The sequence below is a fragment of the Dreissena polymorpha genome, chromosome 8 (genome assembly GCF_020536995.1).
Source record: "Dreissena polymorpha isolate Duluth1 chromosome 8, UMN_Dpol_1.0, whole genome shotgun sequence".
In the NCBI taxonomy this organism is placed as follows: Eukaryota; Metazoa; Mollusca; class Bivalvia; order Myida; family Dreissenidae; genus Dreissena; species Dreissena polymorpha.
This window is the reverse complement of record NC_068362.1, coordinates 83,818,476-83,845,029: the sequence shown is the minus strand read 5'-3', so window position 1 is coordinate 83,845,029 and position 26,554 is coordinate 83,818,476. Positions and strand designations below refer to the sequence as shown.

Sequence of the window (26,554 nt, the reverse complement as noted above, 5' to 3'; positions counted from 1 at the left end):
TATATAGGTAACGTTTCCCCCAACATGCAATGAAGAAATATTTTCAATGCTATTTTTTAGTGCTTATCAGATAAAAATGATTAATTATTGCCATAATGAATATGTTTAGTAAAACGCATTAAATCCTTGTCTCAAGAATTCTGTATCACCTTAAATGAATTACCTCCCGTAATCGTAACTCAATCAAAGCGATAATGGACTTTACTACCCCCATATCAGACACGCGTAACATGAAATTGTCCTCATTTTGGGCATCCCATTGATTATCATCCTTTGGTGTGTACCGGGTATTCACACTTTAACCATTATCGACATGTAAACGCTTAAAGGGGCCTTTTGACAGATTCTGGCAAATAAGTATTGTCACTAAATGCTTAATAGTGATAAATGTAAGCATTGGATCTACAAAGCTCCGGTAAAAAAAACAAGTATAAAATTAAATAAAGAAAAAAAGTAACTCTCAACTGGGCTCGAACAATGACCCCTAGAGTAAAAGTCTAACACTTAGACCACTCGCCCATCCGTGCTCATACAATGAATGATGTATTTTATACTTTATATAAGCAATCTTCGTTGTGTCACAAAATACAACGACAAAAACAGAACTCTCCAAATTATTCAATCGTTTCGCGTTGCAATGCTTTATAATTTTCAGGTTTTTAAATCGTCAAAAGATGCATATAATGGATATGTTACAGCATAGTAAATGTTCAGTATTACTGTTTCCTCACAAATATCATAACTACAACGAAAATTTGCGAATCTGAAACCTTTATTTTTTTATTTTGTCAGTTTACCAAAACGTGCAAAGGCCCCTTTAATTGACAGCGTAAATCATATGTTAGACATAAGGCGTACGTTTTTTTCCCACACATTATGCTTCCAAAACATTGATATGACGTGTTAACACTTTAGAGTCCTCACGTATTGACGAATCGTTATGAAACTTGGTTTGAAAATTTTCCCCAATAATATATATCGGTCGATTTTTAAACTAGATAACGTGAATAACAAAGGTCAAATCAAGAAAAAGCTTGCTGAAATAGTCATAACATGTTTCCTATTGGTATTTGGGAGTTCGAAAATGGTTCCGCTCAGTTGAATCAATTTGCAGTAAGGCGGCGGGCAGTTTGCCTTCAATGGCTATAGTAAAACTTTGCTGAAACACATAATGTTAATGTATGGTCTTATCAATATGAAACGTAGTTAAAATAAGTGTTCTAATATATTTCGATCAAGTTTAAAAATGGCCACCATGACGACGGGAAGTCACATTTTTTAGTCCAATATTTGCGAAACTTGATCAGAATATTTGCTCTGATGATATCTCGACTGTTCGTTGAAAAAAGTGTAAACAAGGGGCGAGACCTATTCCTTTATATGGCTATAGTGAAACCTTAATAGTAATATGGAAGTTTTGGTCAAACCATGATGAAACTTGTGGATAACTTTTTTTCTAATGATATCCCATGGTCTCAATACCTTAAACAGTCTGGTCATGTTTCATGAAAATACTTCAAAGGGTACAGGAGATATGAAGGTTTAACAAAAAAGTAACAAGCGTTTGACCGTAAAATGTGAATATTACTTTGATCGGACATGACTTAATAATGCCATCTGCACATAACCTCAATTAACTTAACATTATCCCTCAAAGGGTATAGGAGATATGGAACGGAAACAAACCTTAAACCTTGAATTACAGTGTTGACCTAGAGCAACCGTACCTTACGTATGCCTTCTGTACATTGTCTCAATGACCTAAACAGTGTAGTCAATGTCCATTACAATTCTTTAATGGATATAGATGATATGGACCAAACAGAAAAAAAATTAGAAGTTTAAACGTTGGACATTCAAGTATGAGCTATGCCTCGTTGAATTTCTTTCAGTTTGCTTTCGTATTCGTCGAGAATTTCGTGAATCTCACGGACTCAGCCGTTTCGTATCACCTCATACACTTGAAATATTGCACGCTCATTTTCATCCATCACGTCTCTGAGTGTATTAATCTCAGCCCTTTTTTCTTTCAAGATGGCTTCCAGTTTACCTACGCCACTGTCACTAGGAGACGGGGTCTGGAAATAACAATCAAACTGATTGGTTGATAAGCGGGTCGTGTGCGAGGCCGCCACAGAATCGGACCTTTCAGAAGGCATGTTACAGTCGCTTGAAAAACTTGTAGATCTGAAAAAAAAAATAATGAGAAATTTATAAATGTTTAATAACCATTATCAGAGCATACTGGTTTTTTAGGGTCATAGCTAATGAATCGCATCGTGATGGTGTGACAGCCTTATCTTTTTGAATGGCTTTATATAATTACTCCATATTTCTATGAACGTATTGATTACAATAGTTAATAAATCACATCGTGATGGTGTACTCGCCCTTTCATTTAAATTGCTGTACGTAGTAACTCCATAATTCCAGGGACCAAAACAAACACATATAGGTCGCTGATAATTCTAAGAACATATTTATTTAATAAATAATACGAATCAGAACAAAGTATCTTTGGCAATTATTGAACATTTCGGAAAAGAGTTGCATTTGCACATTGTTTAACTTTTTAGCTCACCTGATTGCTCAGGTGAGCTTTTGTGACCGGTCTTTGTCCGTCGTCCGTCCGTTAACATTTGTTCGTAAACACTTTAGAGGGCACATTTATTTTCCGATCTTCATGAAACTTGGTCAGAAGATTTGTCCCAATGATATCTCGGTCGAGTTCGAAACTGGGCCATGCCGGGTCAAAAACTAGGTCACTAGGTCAAAAAAAGAAAAAGCTTGTTAACACTGTAGAAGTCACATTTCATGCCCAATCTTCATGTAACTTTGTCAAAATGTTTGTCTTAATGATATGTTGGTTGAGTTCAAAAGTGGTTCTGGTCCGTTGAAAAACGTGGCCGCAAATGGTCCCGATCGGTCAAAAAACATGGCCGCCAGGGGGGCAGTTTTCCTTATGTGACAAGAGAGAAACCTTGTGATCGAACACTATAGAAGTCACATTTTTTTCCTTATCATCGTGAAACTTAGTCAATACATTGGTTTTATTGATTTCTCGGACAAGTTGGAAAATGGCTCAGATCGGTGAAACACACTTTTTAGCTCACCTGATTGCTCAGGTGAGGTTTTAGGATTGGTCTTTGTCCGCCGTTCGTCCGTCCACATTTGGTTTGTAAACACTCTAGCATTCACACTTCTCAAGCATTCTTTATGGAAGTTGCTGAAATATCTCAGTCAAGTTTGATAATGAGCAAAATCACATAATTAATGCCATAATTATTGCCCTTAGATTGTCAAAATTTTCATTATATTATACAAAATCTTTGTAAACACTCTAGAGGTCACAATGTTGTTTCAGATTTTATGAATCTTGGTCAAAATATTTATTTTTGTAAGCAAAGTTTGATGTTTGGTAAGGGGGTCAACTCAAAATATAGGTCACCAGGTCAAATCTTACAAAAACAAAAACACTCCATGCGTCAGAGATTTGGTTCAATAATGATGAAACTTGACCAGGATGTTTGTCTGGACAATATATAGGTCAAGTTTGACGTTACGTAAAGATTGAATGAACCGGCTCCTCTCAGGTGAGCGAACTAGGACCATCTTGGCCCTCTTGTTTGTCAAAACATCTAAGTCTACGCGTGTTTTCACAACGCCCAACACTAGCTAATTTCAGTTTTGCCCGGATGTTTCTGTTTTCAGTTTACTGTACAAAAGCTGTTTCAATAACTTCTTATCTTAAAGACGATAAAGATATAGCGTGATTTATTTGAAATTAATTTAGATGTAATGTTATTTCAAAATAATTTGCGATATGATTTTGTTAAAATTAACTATCTTTAAACCAAAATAGGTCTCAATGTTTTCTGTGCTACACATTGATTATGCAAAAATCAATACACTCACACTTTCCATGCGGATGACTATACGTTGTCCATGTGTATCATAATTTTAGTGCACTTTTTTTCGAGACAAATGATCAACCCGAAATACATGAGCACTGTTGATTTACATCTAGAATTTGTTAATATCGCTTTAACAGTAAAATTTGGAAATGTGTTCACGATTACTAAAACTTATTATGCTTATTCGAGAATTTACAAAACATTTACAATTGTGTGTAATAATTTCAAACACAATTTTTTAAACGCTTTCCGGGGTGTGTCGAAAGTATGTTTCGACAATATTATGCATGAAAAGCACAATTTCCACGAGAATAACACGCGGATGTGACACAGGTTTATTTACGCACAACTGATTCACGGCCGTTCCCACCTTCAGTGCATGGGGCCATAAAACGTGCATTGTGTACACAATAACAGGTTACGTGGTGAGTTTATATTCCACCAATTATGCCTTTCTGGAAAGAATATGTTCTCTTTTTATCTTTTTTATGGCATTTTATAACAAATGCCCGTTTTCAATCAACAATATTGTGTTTGTTCATTCCTTCAAGTCATACGAGTCCGTCCGGTCTATGACCTTTCCATTACCACCGAGGATTATAAATAGTGATTAGAGACTGTTCGATGAAAGGTATTTTATTTTAGTGAGAATATGCAAAGACTTATAGATAACAAAGCGAAGACGAGAGATTCCAATCTGTGTTATCTATAGGTCTTTGCCTGAAAGCGCAACGTTACGAACTTAACGTAGTGAGCAAAGTCGGTCGCCGAAAAAAGACATATTGAATATTTTTTGTGTGATTAAAAATAAGTATTTATTTTCTGTGTTGATAATTCTTTAGGTTTTGGTAGTTATTATTCTAATTAATTATTAATTTATCGGAATTTGAAAGAGAACACTGGATTCGTTCATTTTCGATAATTTTTGAAAAATTGAAAGGCCCGACGCATTTTTCTATAAACTTCTTCATTAAGCATCACAAATTGATAACGTAATATTTTTATGCTAGGTGAGATGTTAATCTATGTATGATTTATAAAAAGTAGACGAAAATGAGGTATTTTAAATGATTTTGCCTTTGTACAATTTGTACTATTTATACTGTTATTTCATTCAATCTAGTGGTTTGTATTTTGTTGAAACACTTTTCTATTTTATTTCTCATCCCATATCTTTGAAGTTAGATTTTTGATGCTATGCAATATGTTAATCTAAGTATAGATTTAAACAAACTAGAAAAAAATATTCAATTTAAAGTATTTGGCCTTTAACAATGTTGGTACAATTTTAAGCTCTTTTCTTCTGTTGTACAAGATAGCTGTCAAACGTGTTTTTGTTCTTTTTGATAAACTTTTTCATTTTTCATCCCAAATCGATTAAGTCAGATTGTTATGCTTGGTGATATGTAATTCTAGGTATGATTTATAAAAAGTAGACGAAAATAAGTCATTTTAAAGGATTTTGCATTTGTACAATTTGTACTATTTTATACTGTTATTTCATTCAATCATTTTTCACACCTGTCGCCATAGTGGTTTGTTTCTTTTTGAAAAACTTTTCTATTTCTCATCCCATATCGTTGAAGTAAGAATTTTTACTATTATGTCCAACTTATAAGATACACAATCGAGAATAGCCTTTTTTTAAACAGTTTTATACAGCATTTCACCGTGTTTTTAACGTACTATTATAAACATGTATATTAAAATCTAACACATTCACAACAAAGACTTACCTTAATTGGACATCACAATGACATATTAAGAATGAATTCGCCGGCCGCGGCCACTGATCACACAATTAAAATCAATCAACAACGCAAACTGATAATTGAAGTAAGAATCCCTTCTTTTAATTAATTCTCAAGAGTAAAGAAAAAACACACGAAGCATCTCAGTTCGCTAATTGATCCGACGATTAACACGCGCGTGAAATGTTTTTGTTTTTTTCTTTTCGCGAAATCCTAGCCCACGATACTGAAAGCTTAATTTAATTACCAACAGAAAAAAACTGGATTACAAACAAAACTTTAATAACCTATAACTCATAAATAAGATCTAAATAAAAAGAGAATTAAACAATGGAAAAAATCTACACAATCAATATTGAAATAAGTCTAACTAAAACCGTTTTTGGATCGAACGATCATAGCATTTATTTTACTGTAATGTTGTTTTAATCAGAGACCTAGATCTTTGTGTCCACATATATCTATCCGTTTTGAAATAATAATATTGTATAAGGTTTTAACTGTTTGAAATACCAAATTATACAAGAATATTTTATCAGCAAAAGCCTTTCAAATAAACTATTCAACAGCATTCTCGCCGCGATTTGGAAGTTCTTAGCGCAATTTCTTCAATGATCGCGGCATTATAAATTCTTATTGTAGGTAAATAAAATCGAGATTTTATAAAAACATAATTACTCATGTTTCTATGAAACTTTATTTTATAAAAATCGGATCATTATTGACCAAGTTACAGCCGCCTTTCTACAGCGCCGTAACATTTTCGCATAACTTTGCTCGATAATCGTAGCCGTTGCTACTAACGCGTCGCTATCTTATCGCAATCGTGATACACCGGCTATCTCCGGACTACTCCGATTGATTCGTGGAATAAATCGTCTGCTGATCTCGAGTGTTCTTATCAGTTTCTCGACCACGTGACCCCGCCGAGAGATAGCCCGATAAGGCGCGAAGTTTCCAATCTGTGTTATCTATAGGTCTTTGGAATATGCAAGAGCAAAAATTACCATTATCGGGTTGATTCGGATGTCTTGAGTTACCCCTTATACTACACAAACGAAGTGCGATGTGGAACAAAAAAAATATGAATTTCTGATTATTTTTTGTGTCAATGTGGTCAAGCAGACTTATAAGTGGCATGTTTTTCGGATTCACAAGTTTGGACATTCTGATCTCGCGACACGAATAAGTGAACCAATTGATTTTTTATCATTCCAAGATGATTTTGAAGGAGTCCTATGGACTTCCTTGACACAAAAATCTGGAGTTTTTTTCATGAGACTCGGACTAATAGAGTCCCGTTTGTGTCGAAAATTGTTATTATAATATGATACCAATCAATTTGTAAGAGTTTTTATGCCCCCGGATCGAATGATCGGGGGTATATTGGTTTTGGCCTGTCTGTCTGTCTGTCATTGTATGTATGTGTCTTTCTCAAAACTTTAAGGTTGGTTATTACTTTTGCAATATTGAAGATAGCAACTTGATATTTGGCATGCATGTGTATCTCATGGAGCTGCACATTTTGAGTGGTGAACGGTCAAGGTCATCCTTCAAGATCTAAGGGTTTTTTTCCCTAAAATACTAGTAGCTGCCGTGCGCCTTCAAATCGCAGTAGGGGGCATTGTGTTTCAAAAACACACCTCTTGTTTTTTTTTAAATAATAATAAAGGCAAACTTAGTAACAAACTAAACTAAAATTTAAAAACAAAATTTTTAACGTTTGGCAACTTAACAAGAAAATTCTAAAAGTTTGAAATTGTCCATCAATATTTATGAGTCAGGGCAGAGGTAACAAGAATGACATGGCAATTATCAGATGTTAAATCAGATACACTCATGGCTTGAGGAGCAATCAAACAAAGATGTCTACTTGTAAACATCTCCTTTTGGGAGGAGACATCATCGTCATGGCTGTACACACAACATATTGAACATGATTACCATGTAGCAGCACAGGTTTGTTTTACAATCTGACATGACAAAATCCAGAATCTGGGTCTGGTCAATTTGCAACACATCATACTGAATATAATTTGTACAGTCCACTAGGAAAGAACAAAGTGTCGGTTGAAAACAACTGGTAGAAAGTATATTAAGTTAATCTTTACTCGCATAGCTTTTAAATTTGGCATAAATATTAACTAGAATAACTGAATATATCTAATGTTTAACTGGAATGCATTGAGAAACATTGTTGAATCCATTGCCAAGGAAGAACACGACAGTGATAGATGTCTGGACAAACCCCAGAAACAATGCCAATACTTGGTTGCTCAAAACTTAAACAGCCATATTATTTCTTTGACTTAATTGTTGAACCTTCAATATATGTTTTAATTGTTAACACACTTGTTTGCTCAAATAATTTGCTTATGTTTTATAAAAAACAATTTATTAAATTTAAGTGTATTTACTACCTTAACTGGCATATCGTCGAATTGATATCCCCCGCCAAATAAATTGTGGTTATGAATTGCAATTATCCTCATTGATATATATACACCCATGAAGTTTCATGTAAAATTCTTGTAGTGTATCTGCGATATAGCCTAATAGCATCATACAAAAAATCATACATAAACAACAAAGTGCAATAACTCTTTGTTAAGTAAGTGCAAGGTTATGGTATTGTGCATGCACTATTTTCCAAATATTTCTACACACCCATGGAGTTTCATGTTGAAATGTTGTATCATATCTGATTGCCCTGAAACCTTCCATCATACAAAAACAACAAAGGGCAATAAGACAAGAAAGTGAAAGGTTATGGTTCTTAAGCATGGCACTTCTGCTGATAAATATCAATAAACCCATGAAGTTTCATGCTGAAGTCTTCAATGGTTTCTGAGATATAGCCCTAATAGTTACATCATAAGAAAACACAAACAAAGGGCAATAAATCTTATTAAAGAAGAATATGGTTCAATAACTCTTATAAAAGGATATATTATATTGTTTCTGAGATAAAGTATTAACATGTTTTTTGACAGACAGACTCATGGACTATATTAAATGCCAATTCTATATCCCTCTGCCTTTGGTGGGGATAATACAAATACCAATGGGAAATTTGACCATGCCGTTGATACTGTAATTCGCCATTTTGTACCACGTGGCTCGGCTATCAACAGTGGTTTGTTATAATGGCAGGGATTTGATATTGATCTATGCTTGGAACCACTCAAATCTCTGTGATGGGGTTCCTTACCTTGATCAAGCAAAGGTACAGGGGAACCAGATGCCCTTAATGTAAAATAAAATACTTATAAACATTTTGAATCAGTTGTTTCTTATTCATTTAAATTACTTTAAGAGTACTACGATTAAAATTGAATTGGATATAAGGAGACAATGTGCCTATGATTAATTTTTCACATTTATATTGGTTTTTGTCTAAAAGTTCTCTTTCGTAATGTCTTCGGCTTATATTCGGTTTCACATATTAAATACAGTCATGTGATATATTAATTTTCTTCTTATCGAGGTTAATTACTACAATCCTAAAATACTTTGTTTCGCAGATATAATTTTTTTAATGTGAACGAACACTTTGGGTACAATGGCTCCCACATTTGTGTCTTGACACCACAAGATTTGGGTCTAGTTCACGTAGTAGAACTAATTAAAGGACATATTCAAGTTGAGTATGCAATTTAATTAGTTCTGTAAAATCAAGTGCTGACTGATAATAACTCACAGGTTTTAAAGAAACAAAAAACTTGGTAACCATCTTGTAAGGCATGTCAATAATTTCATGAAGTGAAATGTCCTGAAATTCCATCAAAGGGTATAGGAGATGAGGAACGCACTTCAAAATGGATGCTCAAAACTTCGGACTTGAACAATAACTTTAACTATCAGCCTGGATGACTAACTCATTCCTTTTTCACATCGCCTCAATGCCCTTAGATTTTTTCTCAATATGGCACACAAAAAACGTCGCTTGATCTTCATTTACCATGTACAAGAAACAGAAAACATATTCAGATTTGTAATATTTTAATATTTGTTTATGCAAATACAAAAGTAGTGTTTTGCCTTTTTGCCTCTGGGCAAAACAAAATGTGCACAAGAAAATATCTAACAATCACAAAGTTATAGCAACCATCCTGTGGCAAACAATGATAAAACAAATCTTATGTCAACAAAATAAATTTAATTGGTTGAACAAAATCGTTACCAATGTAAGCTCGTGAATATAAAAAGTTATCAAATTAAAAATGCCAAAACAAGAATATAAACATTACTGACCAATCAGGTTTACAAATATTTTAGAGGAGTGTAATAACACTGAAGTTATACAAATCAGTTTTTTATCTATTTGAATTAAAAAGTAACAATACAAGTGTTAACAATTTAACTTCTTTTTAAGATCTAAAAATATCAAAATACGGATACTCAATTGCAGAAATTCATGTTTTGCAATTGTACATACTGCATTTTCGTATATCAATTGTATAGCACTGCATTTTCTCATAAATAAAACGTAAGTGTAATACAATATACATATTCAAACACATCGTTTTACAACTTAAATAATAAGCAAATATAATTGACTAGTACGCAAATAATTTCCCTTTAATATTTTTTTCTTAATACATGGGAAATAACTCCAGTAACAGCTGGTTAATTTAAAATTATACATTTATCTCCCTTTCAATGTATTTCTCAAACACCAGTAATTATACAGTCACAACACAATCTATGTTAAGAAATACAACCCTTTTTATAACATTTTTCTCCAGATTTAATTACTATTACAAATGAAGTAAACCCTGCTGTTACGATCATCACAATACATCAAGGGATGTTAAGGCATTGAGAGTATTTTCTTCGGTCTACAATAAAAGATCCGGCATATTCTATTCCTGTTCATTTTCCCGTCAATTGCCATGAATTTCATGCCTCAAGACTGGAGTCAAAGCAGGTATTTACACAACGTTGAAGGATATCACAACATACATGGTTAAGTTTAACTTTCAAATAACTCAAGAACTTCAAAGAGATACAATATCAATTGTGTGGATAATAACTTGTTTGAAAAATTTCAATATGAAAAGACCTATACACTGAATTGTGTAAAATGTTATAGTTAAGGTTTCCTACAGAGCTGTATGAGTTTGGGCCCCTATGGTCATCAAACACTTTCTTACAAGTTAAGGGTCATGAGCTTCCTGTCTCAAAACAAGTCCAGATACCAGCAAACACATTTTCCTCCATAAAAGACAATGTGTCAGATTTTAATTCCGCATGTTTCATGCCTCAAGAAAAAAAGATAAAATGTAAGAACACATTCCAATGAAAGTTAAACTTTAGGCCATGTTACTCTCTAGTTTTGAGTGTCAACACACACTCTCTTCCCCATTCAAGGCCATGAGTTTCATATCTCGAGACTCGAGTTCCAAGGTCAGCTGTTCGACCTCAGCTTCCAGAACTTTGTTCTTGCGGAACATCTGCACATAGTTGAGCTGCAGCTGCTTCTGGTACATGATCACTTTATTCTTCTCTTCCAGCCATTGTTCCTTTTCCTTATCATGTTCTTCCTTGCTCACTAGCATTTCAAGTCGCAGTTTATCTATTTCCTCACGTAGCACAGTCAACTCACGATCTCTTTCGCAAATCAACGAAGGTTTCAAGGTCTCCCTTTCAGGAGATCGCAATTTCAAGAAGTCTGTTTGTATTTGTTTCTCGCAATGGCACAGTGGTTTGTCGGGCTCCATGTTCGAACCTGAGTAGTTCATTCTATGTAAGCTTTCAGAGGAAGTTTCCTGATGCAAATTGTGGCTTTCAAGGTTTGCATTCGAAATATCAAGTTTGGATTTCAAGTCACTCATACTGGTTTGTAACTTTAGTACCTCTTCTGATTTCTCTTTCAGCTGACCAGTAAGTCTGTCCACCTGTTTTTGAAGACCGCTCGCATCATTGTTGCTAGGACGCCTACCTTGCCAAGTTGCGTCGTCCATTTGTGCCTGAAGTCGGTTGGTTTCCTCAGCAAACGCCTCACATTTCAATACCAAATCTTCCTTCTCTGCGTACAGTTTATCATACTCTTCTTTCATTGCTTTCTTATCCTGCTGCAATTTGAACACTTGTAGGTTAAGAACTTGCTCACTTTTATATTGCTTTCGTTGAATTTGTTTCAGTTTGCTTTCGTATTCATCACGAATGTCTTGAATCTCACGGACCCACCCGTTTCGTTTCTCCTCATACACTTGAAATATTGCACGCTCATTTTTATCCATTACGTCTCTCAGTGTATTAATCTCAGCATCTTTTTCTTTCAAGATGGCCTCCAGTTCACCTACGCCACTGTCACTAGGAGATGGGGTCTGGACATAACCATCAATCTGATTGGTTGATAAGCGAGTTGTGTGTGAGGCTGCCACAGAATCAGACCTATCAGAAGTCCTGTTACAGTCGCTTGAGAAACTTGCAGACCTGAAAAAGTGCAATAAGAAATTCACAAATTTTGAATAACTCTAATTTCTTTAATATGATACCATATTTTTTAATTATATCTTACATAATAATACAATGCAGAAACAAACAAAAACAAAATTTATACAAAATCTTTATTGTGACTTTTCAGAAACTTAAGAAGATTGTTGTTTGGACAAGAAATTCTGAAAGGTCTTTAATCATCCATCAATATTTCAGGGCAGGGGTGACAAGAAATACATGACAAAAATCTGTTGTTTTATCAGATACTCTCATGCCTTGAGGAGCAATAAAACAATGATGTTTACTTGTTAACATTTTATGTAAGGAGGAGACAACATGGCTAGTAGACAAAACATATTGAACACGATTACTAAGTAGCATCAAAAGTTTGTTTTACAATCTTACATGTCAGAATTCAGAAACAGGAGTTGTCAATTTGCAACAAATCAACTGTTATTAATTTGTACAGTCCACCAAGAAAGAAGAGGCAGTTGGTTGAAAAATACTGGTGGTCCAAAATTTATCAAGAAGATGAAGATATAAAATTTCACTTGCAGAGCTTTTAAAATTGACATAAACATTGACTTAAATAACTAAATATATATATATACTGTAGTTGTGTTTCACTGGATTGCACTGAGAGACATTGTTGAGTCCAATGCAAGGGAACAACAAATGCTAGATTTCTGATTTTCCAAGTGACAAGAATATTATCACATTCACTTGACCATTTCATCTTGTAGGTTAAAATTATTTTGATGTCAGAGTGAAGAATAAAATTATGGTGACTTATTATTTAGAGTACATGTTCTAAATCATTGAATTCATATGTTTCTTCAATATTTGTTCCATTATTTTTATTTTTTGTCATTTTATTTTTACTTCAAGCCCAGGACCCACCTGTCAAAGTCCACATGCGAGAAGCCGGACCCGTGAGACAGGTTGGAGACGTTGTGTCCCATCTGCCCATAGTCCTGGGACCCGTAACCATCGTCGTTATTTGAGTATTTGCGCGGATGATCGCCGTATGGCTTCGAGGGCGTGGTTGCTGGGCGCTGAGTCATCATTACCGGTTTGAAGGCTATCGGCTTGACGATGCCGCGACCAGGAGACTGGAAACAAAAGAAGAGTCAATAAATAAACTTGAAAACATGCATTATGGCTGGGTCAAAATATTGCCTATTTCCATTCTGCATGATAAAATCCAAATTTCATGATTTTGTTGCTGAAAGTAATCAAGGCATAATGACCAACTTTCACAGTTGTAATCTACATGCATAGGTCATTGGGTTTATAGCGTTCAATTTTCATTTTATTTTCTCTCTGACAGGCGTTTCTTGTTTGATTTATTTTTGTGCAGTCACATAAACATCCAAGCAATGTAATATGGAACTTTTACACCCATTATTGCTGCTTCTTCCTGTATTTGCGCAATGATCTGAATTATTAACTTTATGATGCTATATTCCTAAAAAAAATTCTATAAAGAAGGAATGTAGTTGACACTTGTTTGTAGTTTCATTTCATCCTTCCTCAAAAAGTTGTAGCTCTGTTGCTCTTGTCTCTTTCTTACCATTGAGTAATTAAATGGTAATTAAATTGAATGCGCTTTAATTCCCTTTGATTATTGTTTAATTTGAGTTACAATGCTATGAGGTTAAATTTTATTTACACTTAAATGTATCATGAATATTGCTGTGCCAAGTGTGAGGTTGAGCACTCTAAAACCGGTTTAAACCCCCAATGCTTTGCATTGACTGTTCCAAGGTGGTGACCCCAGCTTTATTCATTTATGTGTTATGTATGTTGTTTTGTATTGTGCTGTTTGTGCTGTTTTGTGCTGTTTTGGCAATTGGTCACTTGCTTTGCTTTAAATAAAGGACCAACTAATTGCAGTGTATAATGAGAATTCAATACTGCTCCAGCAGCTGGAGTTTCACTTCTTTATATAATACCATACATGAAAAGTTCCATAAAAGCATTAAGTGCGGACTACAAAGGCTAATCTTGGACGACACTTTAATCCACTTGCATGGAGCCCAGTTTTCCCAAAGCATGGTTCATTTGATAACGTATCACATTGCAAAAAGCCATCCTAGATTTCAGACATAAAATGGAAGCTGAAACCTAAACAATTTCTTATCCTAAGTAGCAGATGTTCCTTAGCAAAGTCAATGTTTCTGTGGAACTTTGTAACTGTCTTGTAAACATGCAACTTGGATTTGTACACAGAAAGAATCATTTCTCGGAGAATTGCCAAAAAAACAAAGATTCTAAGTCAAAGCTTTTGGCAGTCTGTCACATGTGCTTTGTGTGAGAAAAGACTCAGAACTTGACAATGTGGTAATGGATGATGTGGTAATGGATGATGTGGTAATGGATGATGTGTTGATGGTATTATAAGCGTAGGAAAATCATTCCAATGATGCTGTGCTTAGTTTCTTAGGAAATCACAAATCTATTTTTTTGTCCTGATTACTTTCTTTATTCGATACCTTATGTTTGTTGATGTATTTTTTCAAGTCATTTATTAATTCAACATACAAAACACCCCTCTAAACAGCTGAACTGGCATTTGAGGTTCGTAATAGCAGGCATACATAATTAAGCATTACTGTCAAGCCAATCTGTTACCCTGCTCCCTAATTCCCAGAATAGGGTTTGGGGGAGAGGGGTGGGAGCTATTCACATAATTATAAGACCACATCTGATTCCAATTTCCATAAACCACTTCTCTACCCAAATAGCTTCCACTTAGTGAGTCATCACTACTTTAGCTAGCATGTCTTGTATTAATTGGCCATAACGTATGTGCCACATGAATCATGTTATAGAATACATGTATTGCAATTTTCATGCATCACACAATTTAATTAAGAGAGTTCACCAATAATTTATATTTTTAATAGTCTAGCAGATCCTCTTTCAAATTTCCCAGAGACTTTGCTTTCAAGACAATATAATAATTGTATATGCTGCTTAAGTAAATTCATTGTTATAAAATGAATAGGAAAATTACATACAAATTAAAATGCTTTGAAAGAGGGTTACTGATTCCACTTATAATAATTTAACTACGGTAATGAGCAATGTCTATGGATTGTAAAGTGATTTTCCAAATCAGGAACATGCATTGTTATAAAGACATGAATCTGGCTAATTGCTCTTCATACTGTGGCCAGTTGATGATTTGTGCCTGTAACAATCAAGTCAGGTATTATTTCTCGTCAGAGTGTGATTATGAGGTAACAAAAGCAACGCATAACGGGTGCCAACGCTCGGCTGCGGGTGCAGTTTTGAATAAATGAAAGCTTGTCAGAAGAATTTTTTATTTTTTTAGAGGTCACAGTGACCTTGACCTTTGGCCAAGTGACCCAAAAATGGGTGTGGCGTGTAGAACTCATAAAGGTGCAGCTACATATGAAGTTTCAAAGTTGTAGGTGGAAGCACTTTGATTTTGGAGCCAATGTTAAGGTTTTAGCACAACGCCTATGGCGGAAAACACGACACGATGAGCTGGCTATGACAATACCATGGGTTTTCTCCGAAAAAAGCCGAGCTAAAAATTAGATCTATACACATAGAGACATCAGGCATTTAAGAAGAGTAAGGTGCTATAGTTAAGTATTGATACACAAGACAATCAGGAATGGGAATGCAATACAAAGAATTAAAGAATAATCTTACTTAGAAGCTAAGTTAAGTCTTTAAAAGATAAATCACTATTATCCCATTTTCAACGCAACATTGACGGTATAACACCTTATGGAATATACTAGCCTGTACTCAACCTTGTGGGATATACCTGTCGCGTGCACGGACTACTTTTTACTTTACCACTGAATGTTTTTTCATAAGAAATGAAGTCGAGAAAACTTTAGCTTCAAAATTATACGACCTTCAACCTTTAAATCTAGTCATATGACATAATTTTTCGCCCTCCGTATAATGAATCAGCTGATTGATGGCGTCATAAAATGACATACTTATTGTGTTATTTTCCCAAATTTTTTTTTGACGATTTATTAGAAACGCAACTTATTTCACATGTACATGTACTGTATATCGACATATTTGAATTGTAAATTTATCACATTTTCCTTATTTCATGTAATGTGCATTGTTTATAATTCATGCATATACGTTTGACATTTAAGAATGTACAACACGCCATACAAATATCGCACAATTCATAAATAATCTGCAATATTTGCTTTCCGATTTATTTCACGTTAGGCATAGAGCTGTGTAAAGTATAAGATGGTAAAAATAGCACCACACTGGAATTTGGAACGTCCAATTTTGTACACGGGTATTATCCACTGATTTATCTGTTGTGTAATGGAAATTGGTTTCCATTCTTTGTGTAATTATATATTAAATGATTTTCTTGTACAATAAGGGCATTTACCATAAAACATTGTGCAAGTTTAAACACAATTATGCTTGTATGCAGAAATCTGCAAATGCAACCGAGTTTACTAACGGCTATTATTTGATAAACTGCTCCGGTTGAATTTAACAGCAGTAATGTACATAGAGTACATGACGTAGCGTGTGACGAAGAAGAAAGTTTATTGAGTTCATAAACTCATTTGAATATAGTGATAGGATGGCATAAGGGTCTTTATTCAACTATGCTAAAATAATTATTAAAGACCCTAAATGCAAAATCGTCAATTATTGAGTTAAATGGATCATTAGATGGATTTTATAGGATAATTAAAGGAAAGATACTAGTTTGAACGTGTTTTGTTTTTTGTTTGTACTTTTGTCGTTCCCTGTTCTCAGGGAAATGATTTTAACATGGGCGCCATTGATGCACCGGATCACACACAGCATACCCATAACATTATATAAAAAACACGTTCTGCGCATCCTTAAATTCGTCGTCCGAAGTTGGAAAACATATTGCCCTGTATATTAAGTCAAATAAAGTGTCAGTTGCTGCAGTTGTCTGTTTACTCATCGATAGTGTACATGTATGTTGACATCGACATCATTTTGTCAGGAGCAATCACCGCCATATTGGATTTTGATCATTTTCTTTCGAAATTAAAATGAATTTTAGTAAAGTAAAATCTTCTATTCGCGGTCGTAATGTGTTACAATTTGCATGCTGCGTAAAATTGAATCGAGGCATATGGTGATATTTTTACTCGTTTTACAGTTTGTGTGTGAATTTTTTAAAGACACATAATTTTGCGTACCAGAACAAATACATTTATATCACTACACATGGTTTCATTCGTTAGATTTTAAGCGCTTTTAAGAATGAATTAAAATTATTGTTAAGGTTATTAGATCTATTTATGTTAAATGTCACGTTGAAAAAAATCAAATGGGATAAATAGAATACTAGGATTAGCGTTGAATACAGAGAAGTTTATGTTGCTCGGCTCGAACACCGAAAGCGCTCGCCAAGGCTCGCGTTCCCGGCGTTCTAAGCCTCACAACATAAACTTCTCTGTATTCAACGCTAACCTAGTATTCTCTATAAGTGCATGCTTTGAAACACTACAAAGTTTTTCAATACGGTCTTTGAAAACGTTTTGTAAACTATTTACTCAAGCGTAGTCTGTGAAACACAACATACTGGACTGAATTCTTTTAAACAAATTGTGCTAAATTCACGTCTGAAACACATTGTGCTTCAGTGTAGTCTTCAAACACAAGTGGTCTTTCAAACATAGCATATTAAAGGTTGGTCTTTCAAGTAATGAAACAGAAAATATGAAATTGTGGTCAACATATATATCAAATAAGGACCAGAAGTGTGGTCTTTGAAATGCAAGCTTGGAACTCCTTGCTGAGATTAACACCCAGGATGCCAGAGAGAAATTGGCTTTCCACAATTTCTCACTACAACGTGATCAGCAAGGCTTCAATCAAGGATAAACATGTGCACATGTGCATACCATAAGCTTATTCATGGTTACTGGTTCAGATATTGATCGTCAAATTATGCTCCACCTTAAAACTCTTCAATAGCAATGACATTCAAGTCACAGTAATTAACCCTTTGCATGCTGGGAAATTTGTCGTCTGCTTAAATGTCGTCTGCAGAATTTCTAAAATTAGCATTTTCTTCGATTTTTTTCAAAGAATACTATCATAATAGCAAACAGTTTGGATCCTGATGAGACGCCACGTTCTGTGGCGTCTCATCTGGATCCAAACTGTTTGCAAAGGCCTTTAAAATTCAGCTCCAGCGCTTTAAGGGTTAATATAATGAACAGTCTAGTTACGAAGATACCCATTATTTTTATGACATTTACTGCTCAGCAACACAAATATTTAGACATTTTATGCAGGATTTAAATGCAGGCTTTTTCACATGTTTTCCCCACCACACCGTTGGTTTCAAAGTCACCCTGACAGGATAACAAAGAGCCCCAGTCATCTAGCAAGGCAGTGGGTCTGACCCCTCTGATCCCTTTTAAAGTCTATTAACATTTAACCCTTTAAGAGCTCTGCCCTTAAATCAAAGGGGCACAAAGAAGTTCAGCAGCAAAATATGGTATCAAGTTATCCACTAAACGCTTCATTGATCTCAATGAGCTGTCCCATCATTTAGTGAAGATAACAGTGCATTGCTTGCATGATCATCTTCAATTAACGCCCAATTTAAAAGCAAAGGGTATTGACAATGAGGCCATTGATTTTCCCCATTTTCCCGGCACAATCTGTTCTAAAGACACATGGCGCATTGCAAGCTTGCTTTTTCATTTTGCTATTGTATTGATCTAGATTCATCAAGGCTTCAGATTCTACTTTCACCAACTGATGGTAGATGCCTGAAATATTTATGGGTCTGACACCTCAGAGACCTCCCAACACTGATGAACGAGAGCGCCGATGGCGCTGAAAGCATAGTTGCAAGATACAGGGAAGTTGCTGCTGAAGTAAATGTTTAGGTCAAAATATACTAAATAGTTTCCTTATATGTTTCGATGTAAAAGCGACAACTTTGAGCGAAAATAAATACAACATTTTGCACATAGAGACCCCCATAACCATACCTTTTCTTGACGGGCATTCTTAGCTGAATCGATTTAAGCAATAAAAAAGATTTGTCATGTTCAAACCAAAAACAAATTCGACTCAAATCAAAATCGACTGTTTTTGCGCCTTTTTCGGCCGTTTTCTAGTGGATTGTAACCTTTTGCAGTGCCATTTTTTACTTTAATCTCCAACTTTATCCTATTTCAGGGATTAAGTAGTGAACACCTATGCTTACCCTATCAATATCTCCAAACGATAAAACCAGAACAAAGTGTATAACATGCCTTCGAGGAAAATATGATGATTTGTTTAGAAAGTACATGACTCGATTATTTAGTATATTGTAGCCTTAACGATTGCTGACATCACGAGTCGCCCCCCTTGTTAACAAAATGCTCTATTTTTAGAAACGGGAATTCCAAATAGTGACGAATGTGAATGGTTACAAAATGACATAACTATGAAAATAAATACGTAGAATTACATTATTTCACGCATACCATTATGCAACCATCCGTTTTCTTTTCCGACTTGATACATTTACAGCTTTCCATTTAATATTTTACAGACACAGCACTCGTCCAGAATTCGCGCTAATCCATTAAATTCGATGCCACATTTAAACCGTTAACTCTACTCGTAACGTAAATTTCTGGCTCAAAGTAAATCATTTTAACTTCAATTAACACAACTCTATTACTTTTAAACTCTACTTCATCAAATCCATAGAAAGGCACGTCAGAATCCATGTCATAAATCAGAAAACATTCATCGTACTCCGCCATTTTTTACACATTTTCAAAGAATAAAAGTGATTTATGCCCCTCTTCCTGCTGAGAATATGTTTTAATTTCTATTTATAATTAACCGATGAAATGTTACATATACTTTAACCAGGGCCTTATTAATTCAGTTATGTAAACATTTGACCTCTCACAGAACAGTAAACGAAGGAAATCGAAATTGGGATCCCATATAAATAAGGTGTGAGGTCACTATCAACAAGAACAGAATTGTTTTACGAACGAAATTTGTTTTATGTTATAAGAAGATTTTTTGACATAAAACGGTCTTAGAAAAATTCACTAAAAACGGTGTCAGCAATATTCTTGGAAGAAAACGTTAGAAAAACGTTTCCAAAAAAAAATTTGTAAGAATTACCATATACTAAATTAAATAGATATTTCGTCTGATTTTTGATCAGGTAAGGCTTCATAAAGGGTAACCGACCAATGTGGATTTTCAAAATGTGGTATATACCATAAGCATAGGTGCAAGCACCTATGCTAAAAAGCATTATGAAGGGTAAAACAAGAAATGTCAAAGCAAGAGCCTGCAATTGGGAAAAGCTACAGGGACCGTGGGACGGTATTCACCGACATCTTCTTAGACTTAAGTCTGAGAAAAAGAAAATTCTTGAGACTGTGATGTTCTAAATATATGTTATTGTTGAGTCAAATTTGACGGTTCACACCTCAAATTACCTTATTCTTCATATAGGACTTTGTGCTTATGACATAGGCACCATTGAAAGTCTGGGTCAATGCAAACTCAGAAGTAAGATTTCTTTAGTCATAGTCTATTTTTTATACTAAGAATGGTTGGTGCATACATGTTCAAATTTTTAAGAGTACACAAGTTTCAAACAGAACATCCCCATTACCCAAGGATGCTGGTATATCCCATATTATGCCAACAAACATTGTTACCAAGTTTCATGACGATCATACTTTAACTGTTTAAGTTAAAAATCAAATATGAGCCTACCAGATGCATGGTCTCATCCCAGAACACCTCGAGTGCCGTGTTCACATAAGTGTGCTGCCCCTCCAACAACGACATCCCCTCCATGTCATCAATATCAATAACACCTAGATCCATCATGTCCATGTCAAAATTTAAATCTCTGAGATAAAGCTTCCCATTAGGGTATTATGGTATTTCAGTTGTGTTTTCGTATGCCATGTGACAACCAAATCCTGATATCAAATGTTACATGTCACAATTTCACAATCTTACAACTAAGCACACGGTAAAATCCTTGAACCAAAATACATGTAACAGTTACTAAATTGTGCAATTTAATTTAAACTTTCTGTACTGGTAATAGTGTTTTTATATTTTGATAATATGCACCCGAAAATGTTACATAATTGCATTCTTCTTGAGTGTCTATTTCCACACGTTATATTACTTCACAGAAGCTGAATTATTTCTCCCACACCAGTGTATATCACACATCTGTTAATATCCTCATGTAATCTACCATACACTGTCTCTCCTAATCCCAAATGTTGCCGTAATTAATCCAGACCAGATAATTAATAAAGGCTCAGATATCTGGACCAGATAAGATTAACAAAGTCTAACACTGAAAATTCACACCAAAATAAACAAGACCACAGTTTTCTCTGCTTCATTACAGGAACAAAATCCCCAGCTATCTCAGCTTTTGCAGCCAATATTAAGATCAACCGCAAAAAGTAATTGTACCTGGAGAAAGCACACAAAAAACATTTCCACTCATCTACAATGTAATCCTGTGCAGCTATTTTCTTATGACAATGTGAAATACACTATCTGTTCTTAGTTCTATTCAGAAGCAGGTACCCCTTATGCATGTCTCACAAGGATGTTCCAAATTTTTTTCAAACTGGGAAAACCATTCCATGTGCGTCCAATAATTCCTAATTGCCAGACCTTCCCAATCAATCAGCAGTCACAGTTTGCAATTAAACACACTGGCAGGGGAATTTCCTATCCATCAATTCCCAACAAATATCTTCATAAATTGTCTTTTCTTGGTATCCCTTTTAGCTGATATCAGCCAATGCTAAACATCCAAGAATGATCATATTTAACAAAGCACGCCACATTTTAATTCAGTTTCACTGAAACTCATAAAGTGCTGTGATATTGCTGTTTAAAAAGCGAATGATTCATCAGCCAACCCTAGCTCGGCACAAAGACACTCTTACAGCTTGTGCCTGGGTTCGGCCTACAAAACATGCCATTTTGTTTCCATGGAAATGGAGCTGCATGTCCCAGTTATTACGCATCACAGCATCAAGTCTTTTGTCTCCAGGAAATGTTTTTTAATTTCTCGCATAACATCGCATGCAGGCAAACTGATTCTATGTTCACCACCGAGCAATCAATATTTGTAAAGCATCTTAATTTTATTCCTTTGTTTAAACCTTCATAACTAGTTAACGAGATTATAGTTTTAAGATAAATTATTTAAACAGCTCGAGATGATTAAGAAGAAATATTTCACTCAGAAGTGTCACATTTAGCACAGACAAATCTTAAATGCACATTCCATGTTCACACATTAAAAAACATCCACCTGATCATGGCTAAGTAGTCTTGTTGACTGACATTGTCACCCCCTACTTCAGGAAGTCTGTGTCAGTCAGCCACGACACACGAGCTTGCAGGGTGACCTAAAGAGGGGTCAAGAGCGACCCTTAACTATCATAGCTCCACTGTGACATGCCAGGTACAATAGCAGTCCTTAAACTGTTTGTTCTTCATAAACTGTGCACTGTAAATCACTCTAGCTTTCCCTAAATGAGAAGTTTTTCAGCCTTGATGTGAAAACAGCATTTTAATCACTGTTTGTGTTGATACTTCTCTGCAGGATGATGTTTGGATGTAATACATCAAGTGCATTAATTTTTACTTGTAGAAATATCTGATTTTGTTCACGATAACTTTTATGACATTATAATTATTCATATTTTTTTCTCCACATAAAATCCGGGCTTAAAAACCTCCATAGTCATTGTCATGGTAAAATTATTTCTTTCCATATTAAGAAAAAACCCATCTCACACCATCATGAATAATATTATAAAAAGTTAATAGTATTCATGTTTTCTTTGTCTCCAAAAATTTTTTTTTTTTAAATCATCGGTTTCCAACAGAAATCACAAAACATAGCCGCCAATAGTTCCTTCCTGTCCAGACACCAGCAACCCCTTGTATGGATGTAAAGTCAGATGGCAAACACTTCACTACCATATAAAGCCACACATCAAACATACACTGACTCCAGACACCCAGTCAGAACCACAAAACCAAATAATTACTGTTACCCAAACCACTACAACCACTGACCATGAATTTATTACCCTGCCTTTGAATGCAATCTGATAACATTGTCAGCCATGATGGTGAGGTAAATTGTTTCTATTCTTTATGTCCATACAATCAATTCGCTCAATCTTGCCGCAACAACATACAATTTTGTTACTATCATGATTGTAATTAAGTTCAACTTAATTGCAGTAAAACATCAAACGTTTCATTTTCTTGGTCATACTTATGCATTGTACGGCATAATAAGCCGACAGACTGACAACATTATAATATCTTCCACAAAGGGTCTGGCAGATCTATTTGTAGGACAAACATTTCAGGATAACTGTCATGATTGCACTAAAGGATTTAAAATGTCACTTAATTACCAATTATTACATGCAATAGACACTGCGGGTATTAGACCGGGCTATTGACACAAAGTATTATCTGCAGTAATGTCCCTTGATCCACAAATCCCTTGCTGAGCCCTTAATACCCTTATCAAAACCAGATGGGTTTTTTCCCAAAGAAAAATTATTTGCATTTATCAAAAATTTAGGCATAACTGTTATTTTGAAAATATTTAGTCTAGTTAACCCTTTTACTTCTAAGTTGCGTATTTTCATGTATTTTGTAGTCGCGATCCCTTGGAAAGTTATATTTAATTTAAGACCTTTCTTACTGGATTTAAGTTTTTAAGGCTTTATTTCCAAACCTTAGATACTGATGAGCAGCAAACAGCCTAAAACTTGAACAGACTGCGAGTTACTCACAGGCTGTTCTGGTTTTATGCTGTTTGCACATAGCAATTTTCAAGTTGCTTCTGAGTGGGAAAGGGTTAATATCTTGATGTTTTCAAGAGATTTCACAAAATAATGATGATACATTTTCTCTGTTTGCACCGCTGTTTTTTTGTGCAAGTATCTCAAAAGGATAACATATTTTTGTTTTTTAATGGTCAAGTATTTTGTAACATGACATGCCAATTTCAGGCCCCTTAAGTGGGCTGAATGGCTCTTTATTGAGATACTATATCGCATTGTTGAGATAGACGCTGTGATAGGGTAATCCTCATGGCAGGAAGTTGCCCTCAATGTCACATTCACCAAGATTTATGCAAATGATATAATCAATTCAGTAACCTGCAAATCCGATTAAAATGTAAGTGCTTGAACAATACACCACCCAGCATATTTACTGTAGTCGCTAATTTCTACCAATACATGAAAATTGCAGGCAAAACAAAAATAAAACAAAAACAATATATCGGATATAATAGCATACACGATTTCTTTTCAAATGAATACAATTGATAAATCTATTTTTTGCCTTTTTATGCCAATTGTTAATTTGTGTAAAAAAAACTTTGTAAATGAGTTATTAGATATTCCTACATACAAGTACCTGGACATGAATTGATTTGTTTAGACAAATACTCAATACGGCCATTCAATACCTTATTTGATTATTTGCAACAAGCCATTGATCAGGTATTATAGAGTCCAGATATCATCGCAAGGGGTGCCTACAGTGTACGCAATCTCTGGCAGAAATCAGCTGGGGGCATTGGCCCAGCCGTCCGCTGGCGCGTATCTGATTACCCACAAACAATGGCCGAGGCAATCGGGCGTAATGGGCTCACGCCTCTACATGAGTTGGAGTCAGTAAGTCACACGAGTCAATCCGTACATGGCAGTTCATCAATATTGGAGCTTACACCGGGTTAACACTATATGACAGCAGGCCATGCCACCAGGAATTGAGCACTAACCATTTTATCGTAACAAAGCGGTGTATTTATTTGTTAGATATTTAATTGAAATGTCAACACAAATATGTTTCGGGGGGGGGGGGGGGGGGCCTTTAAAATTGTATTGAATTTTTTTTTAACAAAGGCAAATAGAAAATGGTTGGCTAAAACTAGTTAAGTCATGCTATTTCATTCATAAATGTACATGAAATTCAAATCTATCAATCTTAATTAAACGTCTTCAAAATCACAACAGTGAATCCTTATATAGATGACAAAAGCAAATGAGAAGTTGAATAAAGAACAATATCAAAGGCATCTTAACTCTAGCGCTCTTCAAGTATTAGGAACAAAACTCCTGACCAGAAAACCCACAGCTGCCACCAATAGCGTCCCATCCTCTCCCAGCTTACACCTCTTTCAACCCCACATTACCAGCACCAGCCCTTACCCCAAATAGCATAATACACCAATAGTGTGACACATTCTAACCTAACTAGAAAAAAGCATTCAACAGGATAGATCCCACTACCTCCTTGTTTAACATTGTTGCTATTACATCTAGGTCCATTGTTGCTATTACATCTAGGTCATATCACAAGGAAGTATAAGTATCCCATGCAAAACTTTCCCTGTCTAATTTTTTTTAACCAAACATTAATTCGCCATAGTCTTACTATTTTAAAAATTTGGTCATGTTTGATATTGAATGGGTATTTGTAAAGAAATTGTAGCCAAAGATTTCTTTAGTAAAACGTGTCAATCCGGCAAATGGGCGAGTATTACGCCTTGCCATGTACATCACCCTGTTGTTACCCTCTTCCCGCCCTCACCCCGTAACAGGACTTACCACAGTCATCGGCTCAGGTCCACGCATGTTCTGAATGTTGACCAGATTCTCATACTCGTGTGACTCAGTCACTGTCAAAAAACTAGAGTTAATGTTCACCATCATCATTTCTAAGGCACACAAACCACTCATAGACCTCTGTGGGTATCGTCACATGTAGCAAAATACATTAACATATCTCATGTTAAAAAAGTAATACATATCACTCATATTATATTTAATCTTTCAGACAAGAATTGTCGATGACAAAATGAAACCATTTGTAGGTATAACAATCAGTTTAGTTTGATTAATCATGTCCAATGTTGAATCTGTGATGTTTATTGCACAAACACTAATGTCAGTTACACAGTTTCATTTTCCAAACAACAAATTGAGTCTCTTGTTTTGTGACACATTTATGCTAAACTCCAAGAGAATCCATCAATATTTTATTATTGACTGAAACCATCAATATTGATATATATTCCGAAATTCTTACTTCTTTATTGCACAAATGTTGGCAATCAACTCTATATTTATATAGTTAAATTATTGCGACAACCACTAATGTCAGTGACACAATTTCATTTTCTAAACAACAGACCCTAGTTCATTGTTTTATGACACATTTATGATAAACTCCAAGAAAATCCATCAATATTTCATATTAATATCAATATCCTCATATCATTTTATTATGTACATTTTATTATGTACTTAAACCATCAATATTGATACAAATATCCGCAATTCAAACTTCTAACGGCACAAC

The 26,554-nt window shown here is 34.9% G+C and overlaps 1 protein-coding gene across 2 annotated transcripts in view; it reads right to left on the bottom strand.

Moving 5' to 3' along the window:
- Positions 1-9,650: 9,650 nt before the first annotated feature.
- LOC127842247 (leucine zipper putative tumor suppressor 2 homolog) overlaps positions 9,651-26,554 on the bottom strand; it is a 123,312-nt gene continuing 106,408 nt past the window's right edge. For both annotated transcript variants that reach the window (XM_052371668.1, XM_052371669.1), the window contains exons 3-4: positions 13,010-13,221; positions 9,651-12,106 (exon numbers count right to left, since the gene is read on the bottom strand). In XM_052371668.1, the coding sequence (XP_052227628.1) occupies positions 11,011-12,106; positions 13,010-13,221 (1,308 nt within the window). In that variant the 3' untranslated portion in view covers positions 9,651-11,010. The remainder of the gene's footprint in view (positions 12,107-13,009; positions 13,222-26,554) is intronic.